The following is a 23,081-nucleotide window of genomic DNA, read 5'->3' as shown; positions in this document are numbered from 1 at the left end:
ATCGACATATAATATGATATAAAAAAACATAAATAAAAAGTGTTGTCATGTGTATGTATAGGATATATATACACACACATATTATAAGAGAAATATATACTTACACACACGTTCCAATTTTGTATTCTCCTTCTTCTTTGTTTCTAATTTAGAATACACACACACATTGATATATTATATATTGAAAATATACTTTAAATTGCTCATACCAATATGTATAGAAACAAAGAAAAAGAAATAAGGAAATAAAAAAAATTGATTTTCATTATGATCCGTATAGAAATGAAAAGGAAGTAAGGAAACAAAGAAATAAGAAAATGGAAGGTGGAGTCTTTTCAATTGAAGAGGAGAAATATAGAAACAAATAAATAAGGAAATAAATAAATATATCGCTACATTTCAGAATTTGTTTAATTTTAATTGTAACATATCGTGTGGCAGCACATGTGGTGAGTATGTTTTTAACTAAATTTAGACTTTTATACATAAAATAGATGCATTTAATCAAAAGAAGACAAATTATGTAATTGGAGGGCTGAGATCAAATCCGAAGTTTCATCTTTCAATCGTAGCCGTTGGTGGATCGGACACCCAACGTGCTTAATAATAGAATGGAGATTATACATATATATACACACATATACATATACATATATTATTAAAAAAAACGAGTTTATAAAAAAAAAAAACCAAACCATGGATATTTTCTTTCTCCAAACTCCAAAAAAAAAAAAAAATCCAGAGCGCGGATTTTTTCCTCGGTCTGGGTATTTTTAAAATTCTGGCTGGAACCTGATTATTTTTAATAAAATAATTTTTGTTTGGGTATTTTTAAAAATCTCGGTACATATAACTTTTGATATATTACTACTAACCAACAATAAAATATCATTTATTAAAAGTTTAAAAATATTCCCTTTTCTAAATGAAACATTCAGAGGCTTCAGTCTTATGTAAAAATATCGATTTACCGTCTAGTGAAATATTTAGTTTCTATATTTGATCATCTTATAATAGTGTTTTTTAAGAGAGAAAAAAAAAGGGGGTCTATATTTAGTCCCTCAATTTTGCAACTTTTTGTTGGTCTCTTTTGATCCTTTTGTCTCTGTTTCCTCAAGACTTCACAGGACGCTGTCTTTGTGCCTTTCTCCCTGGTAACTGGTAAGTACTTGTTCTAATTAGAATATCTTCCTTTGATACTTTTCAAGTGATTTAGATAAGGCTAGTGTAGTAGGTATCTTTTCTTGATTCAGATTCACAATTACAATACTCTGAACAACAACTATCACCTTAGCTATTGGGGGACCATGACAGCTTTGAATTTTATACTTTTCTTGTCCCATTAAACTTTTCCAATCAAATGAATAAATATTGTCTTTTGCAACTAACACCCTGTTTGGATGGAGAGTAGAGGAAGGAAGGGGAGCTGAAGAACAGAAGAGAATGAAATGGAATAAAAAGAAAGATTAAGATATTTAACATTTTTGTGTTTGGATGATTAATGAGAGAAAATAAGTTTAACTTTTATTTCCGTCTTATTTCTTGTTTTGTTAATTAAAATTTAGAAGGTTAATGAGAAATTTGGTGACAGTTGTAGAATTGTGAAAAAAAAAAATTGTATGAGAATTATATAAGTAAGATAATGGATTGAATATTTGTATTTTTTTTTAAAATATTTGCAACAAATTAAATTTCTTTCCATTAGCTACACTTCAAATTGAGAACAAAATTGATTCTATTGATACAATATTAAACCTTTCACCATGTACCCTTCACCTCCAACATAATATTGCCAACCAAACATGATTCAACAAACAATTTTATTTTCTTTCCATTCCCTCTCTCTACTCTCCAACCAAATAAGTTGGAGTCCCAATTAAATGGATAAATATTGTCTTTTGCAAATAAATCATTTTCAACGTGGTTTGTAAGTCAACTACTAGTGCCGTAGTGCAACATCAATGTATAATTTTCAACATTTCCTTGTAATCATTCAGAGAAAAAATATTTATTTAAAGTATTCGAAAGGGTGTATCTTCTTTCTTTTTGAAGATTTGATTCGGCACGTGTACCTTTTTTTTTTTTCAATTGGATGCACTTATTGAGAAAAAAAGAATCTTGTACAAAAAATTTAGGAATGTTTTTGTTTACAGATTGATTTAAAAAAATACAACTTTTCATTTTTCATATTTTATAAAAAAAAACTAAAGATATAACTTGCAAAAGAAAAGAAATAAAAAAAAAAAATGGAATGAGAAAGTGGAAAATACAGTCTACACAAAGTCACCTCAAAACCACCCTTGAATAATAATTAATATTAGTTTTTTTTTTTTTTTCTTCAGTTAGCATAAGATTCAACGATTTGTTTCTTTTTACAATAAGAGGTCCATTTCTTATTAACAAATACGTTGCTCCAATCTGAAAAAATCAATTAATTAATTAGCTTTGTGGCAAAGAAAAGATTTGGTAATCAGTAGGGAATAAAAAAATTGTCTTGCAGTAGTAATTTCTAATATTCTATACACGTGAAGCACCTTCTATAATTTAAGTATTATGGCTTTCTTTGATTTTTGAAAAGGGTTGGTATATACAGCTGGGTTCTTTTACTTCTGAGATTCTCAACCAGAGAAACAAACTGTCTCCTTTCTTCAAAAGTCAAGCTTGCATTCATTCATCTTCTCATTGGCTGCATCTACTATATATATATGTTCTTTCAGAATATATCTCCTAGCTCACTGTGACCCCTGCACAAGGTAAACATCTACCAGTGAAGGAATTGAAGATGTATCTTATAGAAGACAAAGGAGGTGCCATAGCACTCATGATTGTGTCGCTTCTCTTTCTGGGGACGTGGCCCGCGGTTATGACACTGTTAGAGAGACGCGGTCGTCTACCGCAGCACACTTATCTCGACTACTCGATCACCAATTTGATTGCGGCTGTGCTCATAGCACTTACCTTCGGCCAACTCGGTGATAGTAAACCCGGCAAGCCCAATTTCCTTACCCAACTCTCTCAGGTTCATTTTTTGAGTTGCCCCTTCTGTTTCTTTCCTTTTTTTTTATGGGAAAGTTTCAACACTTATCAGTAAAGTGGGGACAATAATAATATAAACAAAATATAATTTCTCTGATACTGGTTTCATTATAATCTGGTTTATAATGATCTAATTTATTTCATTTAACAATTATGCAAGGACAACTGGCCTTCGGTGCTATTTGCGATGGCAGGTGGTATTGTTCTAAGCCTTGGCAATCTCGCAACTCAGTATGCCTGGGCGTATATCGGCTTGTCAGTAACTGAAATTATCAGCTCAAGCATGTGTGTTGTTATTGGTATGAGATTTTAAAATGTTTTATTGTGCCTACAAGAGGAATTTTTCATTTTTAGCAAGTTACCCCTGATAACCTAATCAGTTTTGCAAATGACCCCATCATTTTTTTTTTTGTGCTAACAGCAAAATGCCCAATATCTTATATATATTTTTATACATTTTTCACAGCATAAAACCCAAAGGCTATGCAAAACACATAAGTTGAACCAAATAGCATAAGATGATTTTTAGTTAGTTCAACTTGAACTTAACATAGATCTTTTGATAGGGGCAAAATTTTGAACAGATAATGGAATTTTGCTTTTACTCACACCAATATAACCGTCGAGTATCGCACAAGCAAAATGTTTGATGTGAATCTATTTTTATTTTTTTTATAAGAATATGACTTAGCCTTTACTTGTACCGTACCAAGTACCAACCAGCCCGAATTTTGTATACCCATTATTTGCGAAAAAATTGACAACTCAAAACTAAATCAAAAGGAACTGAATTAGATGACACTCAAATAAGATCTTATCTTATCTTGACCCAACCCAAACCTAAGCAACTCATTACCGAAACCAACCTCAGCCGGAAACCAACATCCAAATCAGACCTAAAGAATACTGTCAAAACATAATGTACAATTTTCTATCCTTAATGACCGAAGTGAATACTTTTGTGATTTAGAGTGAAATCTGACCCTGTCAAATTTACAGGTACAACAATGAACTATTTTCTAGATGACAGAATTAACAGAGCTGAAATTCTTTTCCCCGGAGTGGGATGTTTTTTGGTTGCTGCTTGTCTCGGGTCGGCAGTGCACTCTTCAAATGCAAAAGATAATAAAAAGAAACTAGCAGAATCAGCAAACAACTACAAGATCAACAAGTAAGCATATTTTTTATTATTAATTATGTAACAACAGAACTAACTTTTAGCACTGATATGTTCGAACCGGCACCAGATCCATTTTGGTAATTTTTTTTAATTGTTCTACTTTTTTTTTTGTTCCTTCTTTGTAGAAGTAGGGACACCCAGTAAAAGTATAATTAAACACAAAAGGAATTAATAAAATTGCATCATACCAGCATTTGATATCCAAATAAAATTGTAATACTTTGTTAAAAGTTACCAGTACTAGAATACATATATTTGGAACCACCAGTACAAACTGCCATATAGTCAAATATAATGCCTATAAAAGTAACATAATTTTGCCAAAAAAAAAGGCAGTCCTGCAGTATCCATAAAGTGTTTTGAATTCACTTTGGAACTGTCATCATTTTATCATTTACAATCTAACATTATTTTAACATAACTATCTGTTTTACTTTCTTATTTTGGGGCAAACTGAAGTGAAGCAAACGGGTCAACTGTCGAAAATGGTACATCTGAAATAATAATATTCATGACATCTAAAACCAAATTACCAGTATCATTGCAACATACCTAATTGTTTTTTTCAAATAAAATCTACTCCAGGAGACTTGGAAAATGGCCCCAAGTCTTTCCAGAAAGTTGGCAAGGCAAAACCAGGGACAGCAGAGTTCCTTGTACAACTTGAGAAACAACGGTCAATTAAGGTTCTCAGTATGAATTATTTTTAAACTTTACCAGTGATTTAGTCCATAGCTGAAATTTTAGGTACCACAATTTTCCTGATTTATAGTAACTTTATTTTAAAACAATTATTTAATTAGAAAATTGCATTCTGATTCTAAAAACATTTAATAGTAAACATTCATTCACCAACAGAAGCATTACTAAGAAAAACAGTGAACAAACCATGGAAGCATGTATTGCAAGCAGCAAATAATGTATTTTTCTACTGAATCATTGATATGGATTAACAATAACAGGTATTTGGAAAGAACATGTTTCTCGGCCTCGTGATTGTATTCTTTGCTGGTGTTTGTTTCTCTCTCTTTTCTCCAGCATTCAACCTAGCGACAAACGACCAATGGCACACATTGAAAGACGGTGTGCCGCATCTGGTTATCTACACAGCATTCTTTTATTTCTCAATTTCATGCTTTGTAATCGGAATCGGGTTGAATTTGTGGTTTCTATACCACCCCGTTCTCGGGTTGGAGAAGTCAACTTTTGGGGCTTATTTGAATGACTGGAATGGAAGGCAGTGGGCCATGCTCGCTGGACTTTTGTGCGGGTTTGGAAATGGATTTCAGTTCATGGGTGGTCAAGCTGCTGGTTATGCTGCTGCTGATGCTGTGCAGGTTAGTTTTCAAGGCAACAGGTTTCTCATGTTTTCGAGGTTTACGCAGGATGGATTTTTTATATTAGAGGGGTATTTGGGATACTTTTTCGGGTAATTCCCTTAATTGTTATTATCTTCTAGCTTCTAATTTACTGCTTGTTGTGACCTTATTTGTAGGCATTACCATTAGTTAGCACATTTTGGGGCGTATTACTCTTCGGCGAGTACAGAAAATCATCAAAAAGGACCTATATATTGCTCTTCTTTATGCTTTCCATGTTTGTTGCTGCTGTTGCTATTCTCATGGCTTCTTCTGGCCACAGAAAGAATTAACTTTGGTTGTGTGTGTGTGTGTTTGTTTGCAGGTGTCTCCTTTAGAACTTCATTTGAATTGTTTTCTCTTCTTAAATTATAGGAAAAGTGTTAGGAGTAGTTATACTGGAAAAGAATTTGCCTCATCAAAATTAAAGGTTGTCAAAACTATCTATTGTTTTGACAACAAAAACAATTGTTGTCAATTAACTTGTAAAATCATTGTTCATATTGGAAAATTAGTATTACTTGGTTCAAAGCTGCTAGTATAACATCAACTTTTGCAGTTTTCTTTTGTTTAATTTTTATTGTGCGCTTTGCTGTTTTATATTCTCTATATTTTTATTTATTTATATATGTTAGCCTGTTTTGACTTGAGGGATATTCAATTGCAATATATATAGAGTACGGCTAACGTGCTTCCTCTAGCATATGGGCCGAAATGCTTCCGGTGGAAATTTGAAATTTCAAAATCCAAAAAGTCGATCTGAACCGTTCATCTTCTTCTCCATATTAATATCTGCTTGGAGACCAAATTTTACATTTTTCTGAAATTTTTTACTATTTATTAAGCCATTTTGAAAATCGCTGATCCAACGGTGGCTTACCAAACAGTAAAAATCAGAAGCTACCGTTGGATCAGCGATTTTCAAAATGGCTTAATAAATAGTAAAAAATTTCAGAAAAATGTAAAATTTGGTCTCCAAGCAGATATTAATATGGAGAAGAAGATGAACGGTTCAGATCGACTTTTCGGATTTTGAAATTTTAAATTTCCACCGGAAGCATTTCGGCCCATATGCTAGAGGAAGCGCGTTAGCCGTACTCTATATATATATATATATATATGTCCTGAAAGACTATGGATAAACCCAGAAGAATTAAAACATAAGCCAATTGTTAAACCTTTACCAAGATGGCACCAGTAAATAGAATTCACATCCTCTCCATTACCTGATAAGGGAATCTTTTACAATTACTAGATCTGGACCGTTCTTTTTAACTTGGCACGAATCTCAAAGCCCAATGATACTGCCCCATGCGCTAGCCCGAATCTCAAACCGTAAAGTGAGAATAATCCTCTACAGCACCTAAGAGGATACAAATCCGAGTAAATGACACATACTAAAAATAGTACTGAACCGTGTTGCGAATCTCAACGGTGAAATGTAGATACCAATCTCCACCAAGACCATGGAAACCAATTCAGTATTATAAACCGAATTGAATTGAACTATTAAATTGGTTTTAAAAATAAACCGAACTGACTCATTTAACTGAAAAAATCGAACCGTTTAAACCGAACTCTTTTAATTCGATTTAAAAACCAATTAAACCAAAGCTAATGAACACCCTTATGTATAATATGTATAACTACCTGAATCCAATTGGGCAATTTATCCAATTTCTCTTTAATCTGTCTGTTTAAAGAGTTCGATTTAAAAACTGATTAAACAGGACTCGATTGACACCCTTGTGTATAACTATCTGAATCTAATTGGACAATTTATCCAATTTCTCCTTAATCTGGGGTGTTTATTGTAATTTTTCCATTATGCTACATCCAAAAATGTTACAAATGAGAAGTTGAGAACAAGCGATCAACCGTCAAAGTGATAGCAACACGAAAGCTAACAGTGACAAAAAAACCGATGCCAATATGCCATACAAAGGACCACATAAAATTAAGCAGGCCACAGCAAAATAACTTCGTTGATCAATTGATGTGCCTCCCAACAAAGCTACAAGTGCAACGAGTCAAAATTAACATAGTATTAAAATTCACAAATTATTCAGATTTTAGCTCAGACATATAAATAGACAATTAATCCATTAATTCGCGAATTATTTAATTAATATGCTAATTATTCATACTAAATGAATTTCATATATTATTTGCGAGTAATACGGCAATCAAACTCCTCTAGCAGCTTTATTAATCTACTATTTTTTAATTCACATGAACTAAATTTTTGTAGAAAAGACATGCATGTAGCATAGTGACAAATGAATTATTCGGGTTCAGTTCGGCGAGGTTAAAAATTTGTGATTCATAAATAATTTAGGTATAATTCGGAGATGATTCAGAATTATCCGGACCAGAGATCTCCGTCCTGCAAGAGAGCAAAAACAACAAAAAAAACAAAACTGGGAAAAATTCGCAAATAACCCGTAAAATTTGAGAAAAGTTCATAAAATTCGCAAAGTATTCGGATTTAATTCGGTCAAAGTTCGATCAACCGAATAATTCGACATTCGGTTCGGCATAATCAAAAAAATGAATTATTCGGATTTAATTTGCGAATCTTGTGACTATGACATGTAGCAGTGTTAGAGTATCTCCACTTGTGTTTTGGAGGTTTGGATTCGAATCAGCCTTCTTGCAAAATACAAAGGAAAGGCTGTCTATAAATTCCCTTTCTCAGACCTCACAATGTGTGATAGCTTTCGGCATTGTGTATGCCCTTTTATGTTTTTGTAAACCAAAGAGGATAATAGATGCTACAATGCTTGTTTTTGCCTATATATTTTAGAGAGTCGAAAGGATGTTAAGCATGATAATATATTTAAATTTGTTGATTTTAAATTTGTGAACCAAGGTGCAACTTTCCCACTGACTAATGTTCGGTTTACAAAACTAAATCATATAGTGTGAAACTTTTAGCAGCTTGTTTCGGCTCATTGGTGCCTCTTCAAATGCGGCACCTATGAAAAGAAATTGACACATTAAATAGTGATTTACAAGCTTAATACCTTTTATGCCTATTATTAAATATAGAAGCCAAACTAAATTCAAGGATAAAATCATAAAAACAAGGCGCAGTAGAAAAGACAAGATCCTCATTGAAATTTGTATCAGAGCTGTACACAGGGGAGGACATAATTAACTTCCATCACATGCTAAAAAGCATTTTTTGAAATAATGTTTTACATAAACCAAACCATACCAAACCAAACAACCTGATCCTAATCTCTTCCCAAAAATTAAAAGGCATAAATAAGCAATGCCATCCACTAGAATTATAGAATTAAAAAATGGTGTTGAAATCTTTTTAAAAAAAAAGATTGTGATAAAGAACCGGTATTTTTGTTATGTTCTTGAGAAACGAAATAAGGAAATGGTCAGGCAGTTTTTCACCTAAAATACTCAAAATTGTGTTTAATAAACTCTGTGCTCTAGCTAACGCTTTGAAGCCTTCTTTGCCTTTTGCCGTGATTGTTGTTTCATCGCAGCATGCCCAGTTTCACTCAAATGGGAAAACAATTTGTTCCTGACAATTTGAAAGAGATCCAAGACCTAAATAAGCAATTGTGAATAAAATAACACCTGAACTGGCACAGTACCAAGGTAACAATTCTAGAAAGTTTTATGTTTGTTTAGCCTCAACAGTTCATCTGATCTGACTGGTACGAACAATTCCCTTTTCCTTCATCAGGAAGACCTAGGACCTCACATGCACCCAGACTTCACTCCCTTTGTACATGCCACAGCCCCCGCCCCCTCCCAGAATTTTTTTTTTGCAACCAGACAAGTTTTTGTAAATTAAAAGTTTTGATCCAGAAAAAAACCCAAACAATCAAACAAGAAAGTGCCTAGAGGAACCAAAACAAAAAAGATACTGCTGCAGAGCACCCAATATAAGGAACTGCATGGGGAATTCTGTACCAGCACCAGTATAGTATAAAAGTGATAATAGTACCTTGATTCAAAGCTTTCTCCACACAGCTCACAGTAATTACTGGGAGATTCCGACTTTGCCTTGATATCACAAGAAAAATAATATTAGGTCATTTTGGATATAATAGCTCCACAAATCTTTAACTGTATTCATAATTCTGACTTCCTAGGCATAAAAAAAGTTCAGAAACTGTTTAGTAGGACAAGACAATTAGACAATTTCCTCGTACAGGGGTTGCATCATACCAGTAGGAGTATCTGTTCAATCCAAGTAACAATCACAAGTAAAGAAAAAAATTGTTACCTTTTGCTTCTCTTTATTTCCGGTATTTCCTTTCTCTCTCGTCCCTCCACTGCCATCTGACCTCACTTCTTCATTCAAAGAACTACTCGCCCCATTGCCATTCTCATCATCTCCATTTTCTTTTTCCTTGCCAACACCATTTTCCTGTCTCTTACCTTTTCTATTCTTCCTCCCCTTTTTTTTACTTCTTCCATCATCATTCTCTTCTTCTTCATCCAAACAACTGAAGCTATTGGAAGAAGGATTTTCTTTTCCACTTGATTGTGCAGAATTTTTCCTACCTCTTTGACCTGAAATCATTGATTGTAAAATGCTCTCTTCTGATACTTCTTCATCTTGTTCTTTTTCTTCTTGTTCACTGTCTCTCTCTTCATTACGCATCTCCAAATTGTCCCCAAAATCCTCACTGAGCTCATCTATTGTCTCATCAATATCTCTCTCAGATTCAGCCTCCTCTGGTGCCGGCTCATAGTCAAACCCCCCATTAACCTCCTCTCCATTATCTTCCTCTCCAATCTTCTCCATTAAAATCTCATCTTCTACCTCCATCACTGACCTCAATTCACTAACCTTTTCTCTGTGTTTCTTTGACTGTTCATGGTTCTTCCATTGCTTGTCAGACTTGAACTTCTTATTACACGCAACACAATAGAACTCCTGTCCCCCTCCTTTCTTTTTCCTCTTATCAGACCCGAATTCCTCGTCATCAAACCGTAGATCTTCTTCAAATTCATCATTTTCTTCAATTCTAGACCACTCAGGCTCTTCATAAGCCTTTGCCTTCTCCAATTTCTTCCTCTCCTCTTCCTTTTTCTTCTCCATTGCCTCCTTTTTCTTCCTCTCCTCTTCATTTTTCTTCTTGACCATCATGTCTACCACTCGCTTATCTCTTTTCTTCATAAATGCTGCTAAACCTCGAACCGAATCATTGTATTCTCTCCTCGCCTTCTTTCTCAATTTCTTATTTTCTTCTTCCATTAACCGTCGAGATCTTCGATTCGCACCGAAGCTTGAATCATACTCATCAGCCCATGCAAAATCCAAAACTGTGCAAAACCCTAACCAATAGTTGTAAAAGGCGGTCACTTGCTGGTATGGGCTGTCTAAGTTACCCATTAAAGGAGGTGGAGCAACCGAATCCGAGCCCATACCCATACGAGTCGCGAAGGCCACCTCCTGCGAGTAAATCTTGGTGAACAAATCTCCATACACCTTGTAAAACCCGCGACCTGTGTCAGTGAAACCCGAAAAAGCGGAGGTAGAGAAATAGCCGAACAGGTTCAGGTCGAAGAAGGAAGAATTAGATTTGGAATTGGAGAGATCGGAGAAGAGGATTTGGGACCGGTGAGAGTCGTAATAGGCGCGCTCTTTCGGGTCGGAGAGGACCTCGTACGCGTGTTGCAATTCCTGGAATAAGGCAGTGGAGTCAGATGAGGAGGAATTGGGATTAGCCTTGAGCTTGTCGGGGTGGAGCTGGAGAGCAAGGCGTCTGTAGGCGGAGCGAATATCGGAAGGAGAGGCGTCCTGAGCAACGCCTAAAACCTCGTAGAGGCATCGCTTAGGATGATTCGCCATGGAGCGTTTGAAAATTTGGATGTGAGGTGGGATTAGGGTTTTATTTGTACGAGTAGGGAGAAGAAGAGGGAAAACGGCCAGGTTTTCCCTTCTCCAGTTGTTTTCTACGGAGAACCTTTTTCCGGGAAAGAGGTTCTACCGTTCTACCGGGAGAGATGGATCCGTATCCTCCCAGGTACCTGATTCAACACGATTGAAACGGACGGTCCAGATTTACTCTCAGCCGGTTCTTTCTCGGGACAGCGCAGGGTATTATTTCTGCTTCGAGATTCGTGCGAGTTAAAAAGAAAAGTGTTAGGTTGTCCAATTCAATTCTACTCAGTCCGGTGACCTGAGAGGATGTGAATTCGGGAGAGATGGTAGCAATTTTAATTAAAGCAAGCGATGAGACAATTTAGTAGTCCGACCCGCACCACCTAAACCGACTCGCCTCACAAACAATAATTTTAAATTATACGGACTGAATTTTATTTAACTTTGTGTGTGGAGATCAAATTTTATATTTTTTTTTAAAAAAAATTACTATCTTTTTAGAAATTTTAAAAATCAGTATTTTTCTGAATTTTTTATTATTTTTAAAAATAAAAAATAAACTAATTTTCAAAAATTCTCATAAAATAATATTTTTTTTTCAAAAAATATAAAATTTGGTCTCTAAGCAGTAAGCACATATCAATATTAAGATCATGTTGAAAAGTTCGAATTGACTATTTAAACTTTGAAAATATAAATATGAGCAGGAAATAAAACACTATCTTTATTTCCCAAAACATCGTAGCATATTTCTCTCTCTATATAGATAGGTAGATAGATAGATGGGCCACAGTGAGATGTGAAGTAAGAGACTTGTTTTATTTCAAGTCCATATTTTTTATATTTGAGAGTTCAAACAACTGATTCGGACTGCTCAACATAATATACACATTGAAATATGCTACGAGACCATCCAATTTGAACCACTCAACATAATTTTACATTTAAAAACAAAATTATTTTTTTATGAATTACTTAAAATCACTCTCGAGATTCCATTCAAAAGCAACTATTTTCTACCTATCCAAAAGATAGTGATAAATTTCCAAAAATTGTAAAATTTAGTCTCCAAGCACATTTCATTATAGAAATCATGTTGAGCAATTTGAATTAGCTGTTTGGACTTTAAAAATAAAAATATAATCGTTAAGTAAACAAATCTCTTACTTTGCAACTCACCATAACGCATCTCTCTCTATATTGTATTTGATATATAACGAATTTAAAAAAATTATATTTGATCGATTTCAAATAACGAATTTAAACTATTAAAACAAATATATTAAAAATCTATTCGGTATTTTTTTTGCGGCAAACGAGATTGAAATGGGCAGACAATTGATTGGCTAGTTTCCTCGTTGATGGCACACGAGTCAAAATCTTTTAAAAATTCTAAATTAAAATCAACACAATTTTGAATTGTACATTGATGACAAATATTAAAAAGATTATATCTACCACGATTGGTCCAGGAAACTTTCTTTTGTATAAAACAAAAAGAAAAAAACAACGCCGCTAGAAGGAGGGCTTGAACCTCCGACCTTGTGGTTAACAGCCACACGCTCTAACCAACTGAGCTATTCCAGCTTTGATTTCACATACAATAATTTATTATTTTAACATAAGCTTCCGTCCAGAATAAACCCTTCTAGTAAGCTAATTTTTAGATGGTTTCAGTTATTGTAATCATAATATAGTTTATTAGTTCTAATTAGAGTGTAATCTTAACTAAAATTTTACTAAATAAAAAAAATTAAAAAATAAAAGATTGAAATTAATATTAGTCAGTTATTTCAAAGCTAGTTTTCTAATCTATAGCATTTTAATCTATATCTATTTTGTAAAAATCAAAAGTTCTTTTATTTTATTTTTTTTTCAATAAAACTTGCTACATAAGTCTTGTAAATAAAAGCGTTATGTCAAATCAATGATATTTTAGATGATTCCAGTAATTTTCATTGGTTACATATATAAGTAGGGCTAATAAAAAGGGTTACCACACAAGTGCTCGTCTTATGACATTTTTGAGGTCGGTTTCGGTCTCCTTGTCCATGTTTGGTTTAACAACATATCATCAGTGTTGTAAATAGCTAACTATAGCAGTGATAAAACTACGCTATAATTTTTTCAGATTATAAAAACTAAGTTATGAAATAAAAATACGTTAATTCAATTATGACCGCTATAGCTGTAATAGCTGATCGTTACGCGTTGTTGCTACCGCTATGCTACATGCAGAAGCGGAGCCAATTCATCACAGGGGTAGGCACCTACCTCCCCCTGAAAAATGAAATTTAATTACCTCTGTATTGAGTACTAACATTTGCCTACTCCTGATTTACTACATGTTAAAATAGGTGATTTACTACATTTTCACCAATTTAAAATTGTTGTCATTCATTTCAAACGAGCACCATGTAAGTCTCTCTTTCCCTCGTTATCATAGGTGATTTTGGAAGGAAGCTAACGTATCCGTGGCATTTTGGTTTTGAAATATTTGAACTCGCGAATTCACCCAAAATCATGAAATATTTGAAGGAAAAAGAACAATGAACTGTTGGCTTTAGTTACAGTTTAATGGAACAGTGACATTAAGTATAAGCATGTTTGTAAAGTGTGCTAGTGACTCCTAATAGAAAATTCCAAAGAAATGCCAACAGAGAAATTAGACTTCATAAATTATGACTAGGAGATTCTGAAAAATGTACCCAATATTTTGTATAATTTGCAAACACTATGCAATAAACCAGCCTCAATTGCAATATGAGAAAAATAAACCCCATGGTTGCAAACAGAAGCTATTATCTGACAAATAATCAAAAGATTTGAGAAAAGTAATTGTAAACTAATAAATAAGAGTAAGTTTTAGGTCACACTCAGTCTCATTTACAGCTACATCAGCAATTTCTGGAAAATAACCAGTCTCAGTTGCAATATGAGAAAAATATTCGGCATCATTTGAAAGTCCATTAATATGTCTATTATAATTTTAGGCAAGCCATTAAGCACTCATGGTGTATTGTTCAAAATTTTATTTTATTCAGAACTTTTTTCACATAAAAGTATTATCCTATTTCACAAAATTCATGCTTCAGTAAAACCTTGTTCTGATAAAAGTATATATTCTGATAAAAGTATATATTCTGGTACATGCTTGGAACAAATTATGTCTGGTGCTGATTCTCTATTTATGTATTTTCATAGGAATTGAACTGATAATGAGCACTGAGATTGTAAAGGCTGATGTTGGTTCAAAATCTCTTACCAGTGCAACCTTCAACTATGACATCTTAATCATTGCCATTGGTTCATCGGTATGACATTATTCCTGAAATTTCCGCGAGTGATTTATTTTAGATTCTTTTTTCTGTTACTGCATAATAATATGTTACTGCATAATAATATGTTACTGCATGTTAATAATATGTTACTGCATGTTATGGCAGACGATAAAATTGACTGATTTTGGCGTACAAAGAGCTGATGTAAACAATATCCTCTACCTAAGGGAGATTGATGATGCAGATAAGATAGTTGCCGCAATTCAAGCAAAGAAGGATGGCAGGGCCGCTGTTGTAGGATGAAGAACAATGATCTGGTGGAAGAACTTCTATTGCAATGAAGGCTTATACACTAATTAGTTAATTACCAGTTTAGCTAATTATGAAGGCTTCTACATTTTCACTTTTTTAGTAGGGATGAGCCGACGAGGTGATGTTATACTAGCCACCAGATCATTGTTCTTCATCCTACAAATTCACTTTTTTTAAAAACTCACACATTTGACCGCTTGACTTAATACTAAATAAATTCGAAAAGTTATAAATTTTGCATGTAAATGCACAACTAATAAAGTAGATCGGTTTGAACGGTTTGGATTTACCGTTTGAAGTCGATTTAATATATTTTAGAGTTTGTGTTGTATAGGTTAAAATAACACTGATGTTATACTAGCCAAACTCGTTATTAGTTCTAGCTAACAATTATTAATTGAAGCAGTTATTAATTCTAGCTAACGAAAAATAGAACCTTAGACTGAACTCAGTAGTGATTAATTCTAGTTAATTAAAGTGTTCCAGTGCAAGAAAGGGAGCGTCTGAGATGTTTCTAAAATAGCGAGAGAAAAAAATTAAAACAGGAGATGCTATTATTAGCAAAAATGTAACGCTGTTTTTTAATCGAAGCATATATTAATATATACTTTCCTAAAAAAACCAAAAAGTTACCGACTTCCTCTAATATCTTTTACAAAAATATATAAGTTGACCAATAGAGAGAGAACAAATCATATATTCGAGTTCATTTTTTCATAAGCAATCACATCCACAGAGCGATCGATTTATCAATCTCTCTCAATATCTCAAATTCTGATCAATAAACTTCACGAGCAGGTATATATTTAATTTAATTATTTCTTAAGTGACTCTTATTGGCTTACCGAAAATTCTTTTCCGTTGATAATTATCCATAAATTGGTTAAACATAGTCATTTAATTTGAGTTTATTCCTTCATCAATAAACACAATTTTGGGTCCATTTGGATGGAGCAAGAATAGCACTAACCCACTATTCTTTGTTTGTCTTATATGGATTAACTCACTATTCTACTAATCCAACCAAAAATTAGGTTAGCTACTATTTTCAAAACTTGAGATTAGCTCTATTCTTGCTCTATTCCTTGTTTCACCCTTAAGCATCTAACTTTGGGTATGTTTGATTGCAATGAGAATAGGCTACTCTTGAGAACAAGCTAATCAGAACAAGTTATTCGGTGTTTGGTTTAGTTAGAATAGCTAGAATATGAAATCAAACTTATTTGTCTTATTAGAATAAGTTATTCTTAAAAAGTTGGAACAAACTATTTTAATAAAACAAACACCAATTTTGCCATTCTAACTATATATTCTAATATTGCAATCAAATGTACCCTAAAGTCTTGTTCCTGTCACATTTTTTTTTTTTTTTTTGGATAATAACATTTATATATGAAAAGTAATCCACCATGCATAATCTTGTCAGAAAACACTTTGGTTGGGTCCATAAAATAATAAACTAATGAGAATTTTTGTTAAACAGATAAAAGGAACAAAAAAGTTCCAAAACCCTGAATCCTTCATTTTCTCTCGTTATTTATTTTTTTTTTTTTGGGTCTAATGAGGATTAATATAAATCATTACAGTTAGGTAATGGAGAAGGTGAAACAGACCTCCTCGACAGGCAGTAATTTTGTCAATTTCGACAAAGAATTAGAAGATGATGCTACATCAAATTCAATTAATCAACAGAAATTCCAACCTAAAGCAGAAAGGTTAATTGCTTCATATAATTCCAATTTATATCACCATTTTATATATATATATGTGTGTGTGTGTGTCCAGTTAATCAATTCAATGCATACAATTATTATATTTAGCTTGATATATCTTTGGTTTGCTCTGAAAAAAGTTTAATATTGTATATGCAAAAAGTAATATTCTAACTTCATAGTATATATATTTTCTTTCTTTCTTTCTTTGTAGTGTGGGATATATATTTAAGTTTTCTGATGAAAAATCAGATAAGCAGCAAAGAGACGAGAACAATTTAATGATTGCACAAATAGGTCCGTATGATAGTACCGCAGAAAGTGCTCTCCAAAATGAGGTAAATCATGTTTTAATTTGCTGCAAGAACAAATTTCATGCTTGCATGTTATCTGGATTTCAATTTTACCTTTTTAGTGGGAATTTCATGTATACCCCTCAAAAACTTCAAAATTACGTATTTCATCCTCTAAAGTTTGAAATTACGTATTTCCATTATTCACAAATTTACCCATTTTATTGCCTTTTATATTAAAACTCATTCTAAATTTATAAAATATCCATTTTACCCATTATTAAAAGCATATAAAGCTCGTCAAACTCAAATTTAATTCTAAAGGGTTACTCTACTGTCTGATCTACATGTATCACATTAAGATCTATGGGTAGTGCGTCAATATTTGTGTTGGTCTAACATGTATGGATCTTAAAGCATCCCGATCTGTGCGCATTGCATTAAGATCGGTGCATGTCGTTTCAATACGTGTGCTTGTTCAAATTTGAGTTTGATGGGCTTTTAATGCTTTAATATAGGATAAAATGGGTATTTCAAAATTTTAGAATTAGTTTTAATATAAAAGACAATAAAATGGATAAATTTGTTAGTATTTTCAAATTTAGATAGGGAAATACGTAATTTCAAACTTTAGAGGGAGGAATACGTACCTTTGAAGTTTAGAGGAGCATGTGCATGAATCGTCATTTTTTATAAATATTATTAGTTGTTTCAATCTCTGTATTAATTCATTTGAATTTTTCATGATTGTGTTTTTGTGCAGATGAAGTATACACCGAAAACAATTTATGAGGAACTCGTAAAACTGGGGTTGGATCAATACATGTTCTTCAAGGCTTATGATCTGCTGGTGCATAATACCAAAGAATCGGTGTTATTTTGCGGTTTGCCCCCCAAGTTTCGCAGGAATTGGGTACTGAGGAGTATTTTTCCTAAAAGGAAATGCTTAGAAGAAATTGACGACATCCCATATAAGAAGAGAAAACTAAACTAAATGTGGTCTAAAAATGCTATCATTTGGAATTCAATGTGAAGACAACTTTGTATTTGGCATGAATTTAATAGGTTTATTGGTAGTCTGTTTAGTTAGCATGAATTTAATATGATTATCTACAATGTATGTTTGTCTTTGTTATAGTAACCATAGTGACAAATGAATTATTCAGGTTCAATTCGGCAAGGTCAAAAATTCGTGATTCGGGAATAATTCGGGTATAATTCGGGAATGATTTAGAATTATCTGAATCAGAGATCTCAATCCAACAAGAGAGAAAAAAAACAACAACAAATATTGTGGGAAAAAATCACGAATAATTCGGGTTTAATTCAGTCAAAGTTCACGAATTATTCGGGTTTAATTCGGTCAAAGTTCGGTCAACCGAATAATTCAGCATTTGATTCGACATCACCAAAAAAATGAATTATTCATATTTAATTCGTGAATCTTGTGACTATGATAGTAACTGTGCTGTCTAGTAATTTTTTTTCTTGGTTGTCTTCTGTCAATTTAAGAGATAGTTTGTCCTTGTATCTCTTATGGCAAATACATTTTTCAATTTAGATAAATTATATATGTTGAGTAAATGCTAGTATATATACATATTTATAACAATGTTTTTTTTCATACAAACTCATTGTTAAAATGGCGAAAAATTGTGATGTGTTAGACTGAAACCCTGCTTGATTTACAATATTTAATCTTTCTTTAGTGCTGTATTTCTTTTTGTTCGAGTAAATTAGTGTGCTTCCATCCTTTATGATATTTACATTTGATATCATAAAAAAATTTTCTCATACTAAAAATTATATTTTAATGCGATCTCCATGATTTAGGTAGGTATATTAAATTTGAGTTAATTTAAACATTAGTTTGAATCTATTACAAAAAAAGTTAAAGATAAATGACTTATTTACCCAAACTTAATATATACATGTCTCATTTAAATAATGGAAACAACGTTCATAATTTTGTGTTTTTAGTTCAAAATTATTTTTAAATATTAATTGAATATACCGTGAAAAATATGTATGATAGAAGCATGAATCCTTATAAATTAATTTTAAATATTATAATTTTAATATGGAAAGAAAATCAGAAAAAAAAAAATAACAAAGTAAGCCCTGATATATTAAAGAAAATTTATTTTATAAATAGACGATAAGTAATTCTTGCATTCTCTCAATATCTTTTTTTTTTAGAACCAGATAGAGGCTATCAGGTTAGTACAGAAAAGTAGAAAAAGAGAACTCCACATCAATCAATTGATACACATCCTATAATAAATCAATTTAATAATAAACTGAGATGAGAAGTTTTGTTAAATAAAAAAAAAGTCAAAACAAAAACAAAAAGGGTTTAAAACCAGCATCCTTAAATTTCTCTAATTTCCCCCTAATTATGCCATATTTAATGATTGCAGAAATATCATAGCAATGGAAAAGATAAATCTCATGTGATGAATTTAATATAGAGGCAAACTTAATATATTTAGTAGTGAAAAAGTGAATACAACTTCTATTATCAATATTATCTTACTCTTTTTCTCTCTTACATTCAAAAGACTTATTACATATTATATAGATTCATAGAAACTTTCTACACGCTCCACTAACACTAAATGACATTTAATTCTCTCATTAACCATCTATATTTCCTATATACGTTTTCCATCTTTCAAGACAACCTAAAATACTACAACATGCATCTAGAGAATTCCAATACATTCATGACAATTTTAGAAAGTTCACACATTAACTAATACATTTGACTAATTGACCAACTAATTAAGTTTACTATTTCCAACATCCCCCTTAAACTTAATTATTTTTCATCATCTCCAATATATAGTAAAAATATAATTCTTCTTTTAATTATGATATCTTTCTCAAACTCGATTGTTTTCGTGGGGTTACATCAGTGAGTCGTATGCTTATTATACTTGATCTCCCATCAAGTATCTTCGTAGTCACTTCTTCACATGACTTACAATTTCTGTGAGCATCATACTTGAATACCTATCAAGCATCCTCATAGTCACTACTCTGTGTTACTTGCTCCGGCCATGAGCTCACTCATCATTACATAACTCCCACTCGAATACTCTAATAAAATATTCTCCAACGAACTTACACTAATTCATAACAATCAGCTCAAACTCAACCCATTAGAATTTGGAGCCGCAACTTCTTCACTTAAAAAACTCCAAACCACATCTCGTCTCATAGGTAATCTTCTCCAACATGTTGTCATCCAATCCTTGATGGATGATACTTAGTGCAATTTGATCTTCATTTCTTTTCTTTTGCAATGCATTCAACTTAGCTACCGTCAGTGCGCTATCATCTTCGGGTTCTTCAATCTCGTTTTCGACAATGCTCCATAACCCATGAGCACCAATAATGGCTTTCATTCGCAACAATCATTCATAACGACTGCGGCCTCTATCGTGACCATAACTGCGACCTCCACCACCGTTCTGACCTCGATCACCGCTGCCTGGTTTCTCTTCTTCTCGTGTTGCCTTCACTAGCAACTCTTCTTCAAGCAATTCGTGTTTCTTTCTCTTTTTTAATGATTACCAAATCGACAACCCCAATTCGCATATCCTTTTTTTTTTCTTCTTTTTCTTAGCCATGGTTGAACCCTCTTTTATCTCACCAAGCTCTGATATCAATTTGATAGGATAGATTAATATAGAGGCAAACTTAATATATTTAGTAGTGGAAGAGATAACACTCTATGACAAAAAAATTTAACTTCTATCATCAATATTCTCTTACTCTCTTTTTTCTCTTACATTCAAAAGACTCATTACATATTATATAGATTCATAGGAACTTTCTACACACTCCAGTAACACTAAAACCCCATAACCTAGTCCAGTAAAAATTGTTTAAAACTTAATATACTATCCATGTGAATCGACATCCCAATACTACACGGTAGGATCAAGTAGGATCATGTGTTTGTGATCTGAACATAAGTTGAAATTAGGGTTTATAAATATTTAAAAGTTTGTAGTCTCAATTTGAGTTATCAAGCTTTTTTGGCATTGTTGTCGGGGATAGAGTAGAATTCTCCTATGAGAAAGTCTTACGCTCTCATTAGATGTCTAACATTATAAGTGAGACTAGGTCAAAAACTTTATATTTTTTTTTAATATATTTATTTCATGTATAGCTACTTTTAGCATATTTATTTTATTGTCAAAAAATACAAAAACTAAAAAATAGCTAGGCCTAATTTATTTTCAGCACTTGCATTTTATTTTATTTTATCTTTAGAAGCAAGATACTTTAATTCTTTTTTTTGTAGGTTATGCTGACAGGGACTACTTTAATATTTTTCTTTAGAAGCAAGATACTTTAATATTTTTCTTGTAGGTTATGATTTCTTGGAAATTCAATTTCAAGAAATATTCGAGACAAAACTTAACAGTTATTAATTCTAGGTAAAGTGTTCCAGTGCAAGCAAGGGAGCGTCTAAGATGTTTCTAAAATAGCGAGAGAGAAAAAAATTAAAACAAGAGATGCTATTATTAGCAAAAATGTAACGTTAATTTTTAATTGAAGCATACTTTCCTAAAAAAACAAAAAGTTACCGACTTCCTCTAATAGCTTTTACAAAAAATATATAAGTCGAGCAATAGATCGAGAGAGAACAAATCATTCGAGTTCATTTTTTCATAAGCAATCAAGCCACAGAACGATCGATATATCAAACTCTCTCAATATCTCAAATTCTGATCAATAAACTTCACGAGCAGGTATATTTAATTAATTCTTATAAATATTTCTTATGAGGGCCAAGATGCAAAGAAATAATATGCTTAACAAAAAATATACAAAAGTGACTCTAATTATTGGCTTTCCAAAAATTATTTTCCGTTGATAATATTTATCCATAAATTGGTTAAACATAGTCATTTAATTTGAGTTCAATCTTTCATCAATAAACACAAAGCATCTAAATGTTTTTTTTTCCTGTCACATTTTTTTTTTTTTGGATAATAACATTTATATATGGAAAGTAATCCACCATGCATAATCGTGTCAGAAAACAGAAATGGGCAAATTTGGTTGGGTCCATAAAATAATAAACTAATGAGAATTTTTGTTAAATAAATAAAAGGAATCCTTCAATTTCTCTTGTTTTTTTTGTGTAATTAATTAGGAATAATATAAATCATTACAGTTAGGTAATGGAGAAGATGAAACAGATACTTTTCAATGAAGGCACGACCTCCTCGACAGGCAGTAATTTTGTCAATTTCGACAAAGAATTAGAAGATGATGCTACATCAAATTCAATTAACCAACATAACTTCCAACCTAAAGCAGAAAGGTTAATTGCTTCATATAATTCCAATTTAATTATATCACCATTTATATATATATGTCCAAATTAATCAATTCAATGGATACAATCGAATTTGCTCTGAAACAAGTTTAATATTGTATGTGTACCAATGAAATAAATTAAATCATTAGAGCCAAATCAGTTCTCACCAAATTAACATATATGTAGCAAGAAGTTAATGTAAATTGTTTATTCTAACACCAACAATGAAACCAAATATTGATTTTGCACTATTAGAGTCTGAGCTAGAAATTTTATTCTTGCAAAAAGTAATATTCTAACTCCATAGTATATATATTTTCTTTCTTTCTTTGTAGTGTGGGATATATATTTAAGTTTTCTGATGGAAAACCGGATAACCAGCGAAGAGACGAAAACAATTTAATGATTCCACAAACAGGTCCTTATGATAGTACCGCAGAAAGTGCTCTCCAAAATGAGGTAAGTCATGTTTTAATTTGGTAAATATATAAAGCCTGTCAAACTCAAATTTAAATCTAAAGATTTACTCTACCGTTTGATTCACGTGTATCGCATTAAGATCTGTGAGTAGTGCTTCAATATTTGTGTTGATCTAACATTTATGGATCTTAAAGCAATCTCGATTTGTGCGCATTGCATTAAGATCTGTGCATGTCGCTTCAATATGTATGCTTGTTTTGCATCGTTCGCGCATATCTAAAGGCA

General features: G+C 32.4%; 2 protein-coding genes and 1 non-coding gene across 7 annotated transcripts; 1 reads left to right on the top strand and 2 right to left on the bottom strand.

Moving 5' to 3' along the window:
• The first annotated feature begins 2,573 nt into the window (after positions 1–2,573).
• On the top strand, positions 2,574–6,105 carry LOC144565917 (ureide permease 1-like). Its single transcript, XM_078315763.1, has 7 exons — positions 2,574–3,019; positions 3,197–3,335; positions 4,036–4,207; positions 4,676–4,704; positions 4,802–4,902; positions 5,179–5,553; positions 5,712–6,105. The coding sequence occupies exons 1-7, from the start codon at positions 2,783–2,785 to the stop codon at positions 5,865–5,867; spliced, it is 1,209 nt and encodes a 402-aa protein (XP_078171889.1). The 5' UTR covers positions 2,574–2,782; the 3' UTR covers positions 5,868–6,105.
• A 2,311-nt stretch (positions 6,106–8,416) lies between these two features.
• On the bottom strand, positions 8,417–11,549 carry LOC144565916 (DNAJ heat shock N-terminal domain-containing protein). Of its 5 annotated transcripts, none has more exons than XR_013515063.1 (4): positions 9,830–11,548; positions 9,548–9,606; positions 8,986–9,144; positions 8,417–8,552 (listed from the first exon to the last, which is right to left on the bottom strand). XR_013515063.1 is itself a non-coding variant. In XM_078315761.1 (4 exons), exons 1-3 carry the CDS (start codon positions 11,402–11,404, stop codon positions 9,028–9,030), a joined length of 1,725 nt encoding a protein of 574 aa, XP_078171887.1. In that variant the 5' UTR covers positions 11,405–11,548; the 3' UTR covers positions 8,417–8,552; positions 8,986–9,027. The 5 variants fall into 5 exon arrangements, 3 of the variants coding, with proteins under 3 accessions (XP_078171887.1, XP_078171888.1, XP_078171886.1); XM_078315761.1 differs by having other exon boundaries at positions 8,986–9,118; XR_013515064.1 differs by lacking the exon at positions 9,548–9,606 and having other exon boundaries at positions 8,986–9,118; positions 9,830–11,549.
• Positions 11,550–12,950: 1,401 nt separating this feature from the next.
• Positions 12,951–13,024, bottom strand: TRNAN-GUU (transfer RNA asparagine (anticodon GUU)). Its single transcript has one exon. It is a non-coding gene; the product is annotated as a tRNA-Asn (tRNA).
• Positions 13,025–23,081: the final 10,057 nt, after the last annotated feature.

Source organism: Carex rostrata, chromosome 15, assembly GCF_964058835.1.
Source record: "Carex rostrata chromosome 15, lpCarRost1.2, whole genome shotgun sequence".
Classification (NCBI taxonomy): domain Eukaryota; kingdom Viridiplantae; phylum Streptophyta; class Magnoliopsida; order Poales; family Cyperaceae; genus Carex; species Carex rostrata.
The sequence above is the reverse complement of the archived record's forward strand: the minus strand, read 5'-3'. Positions and strand labels throughout refer to the sequence as shown.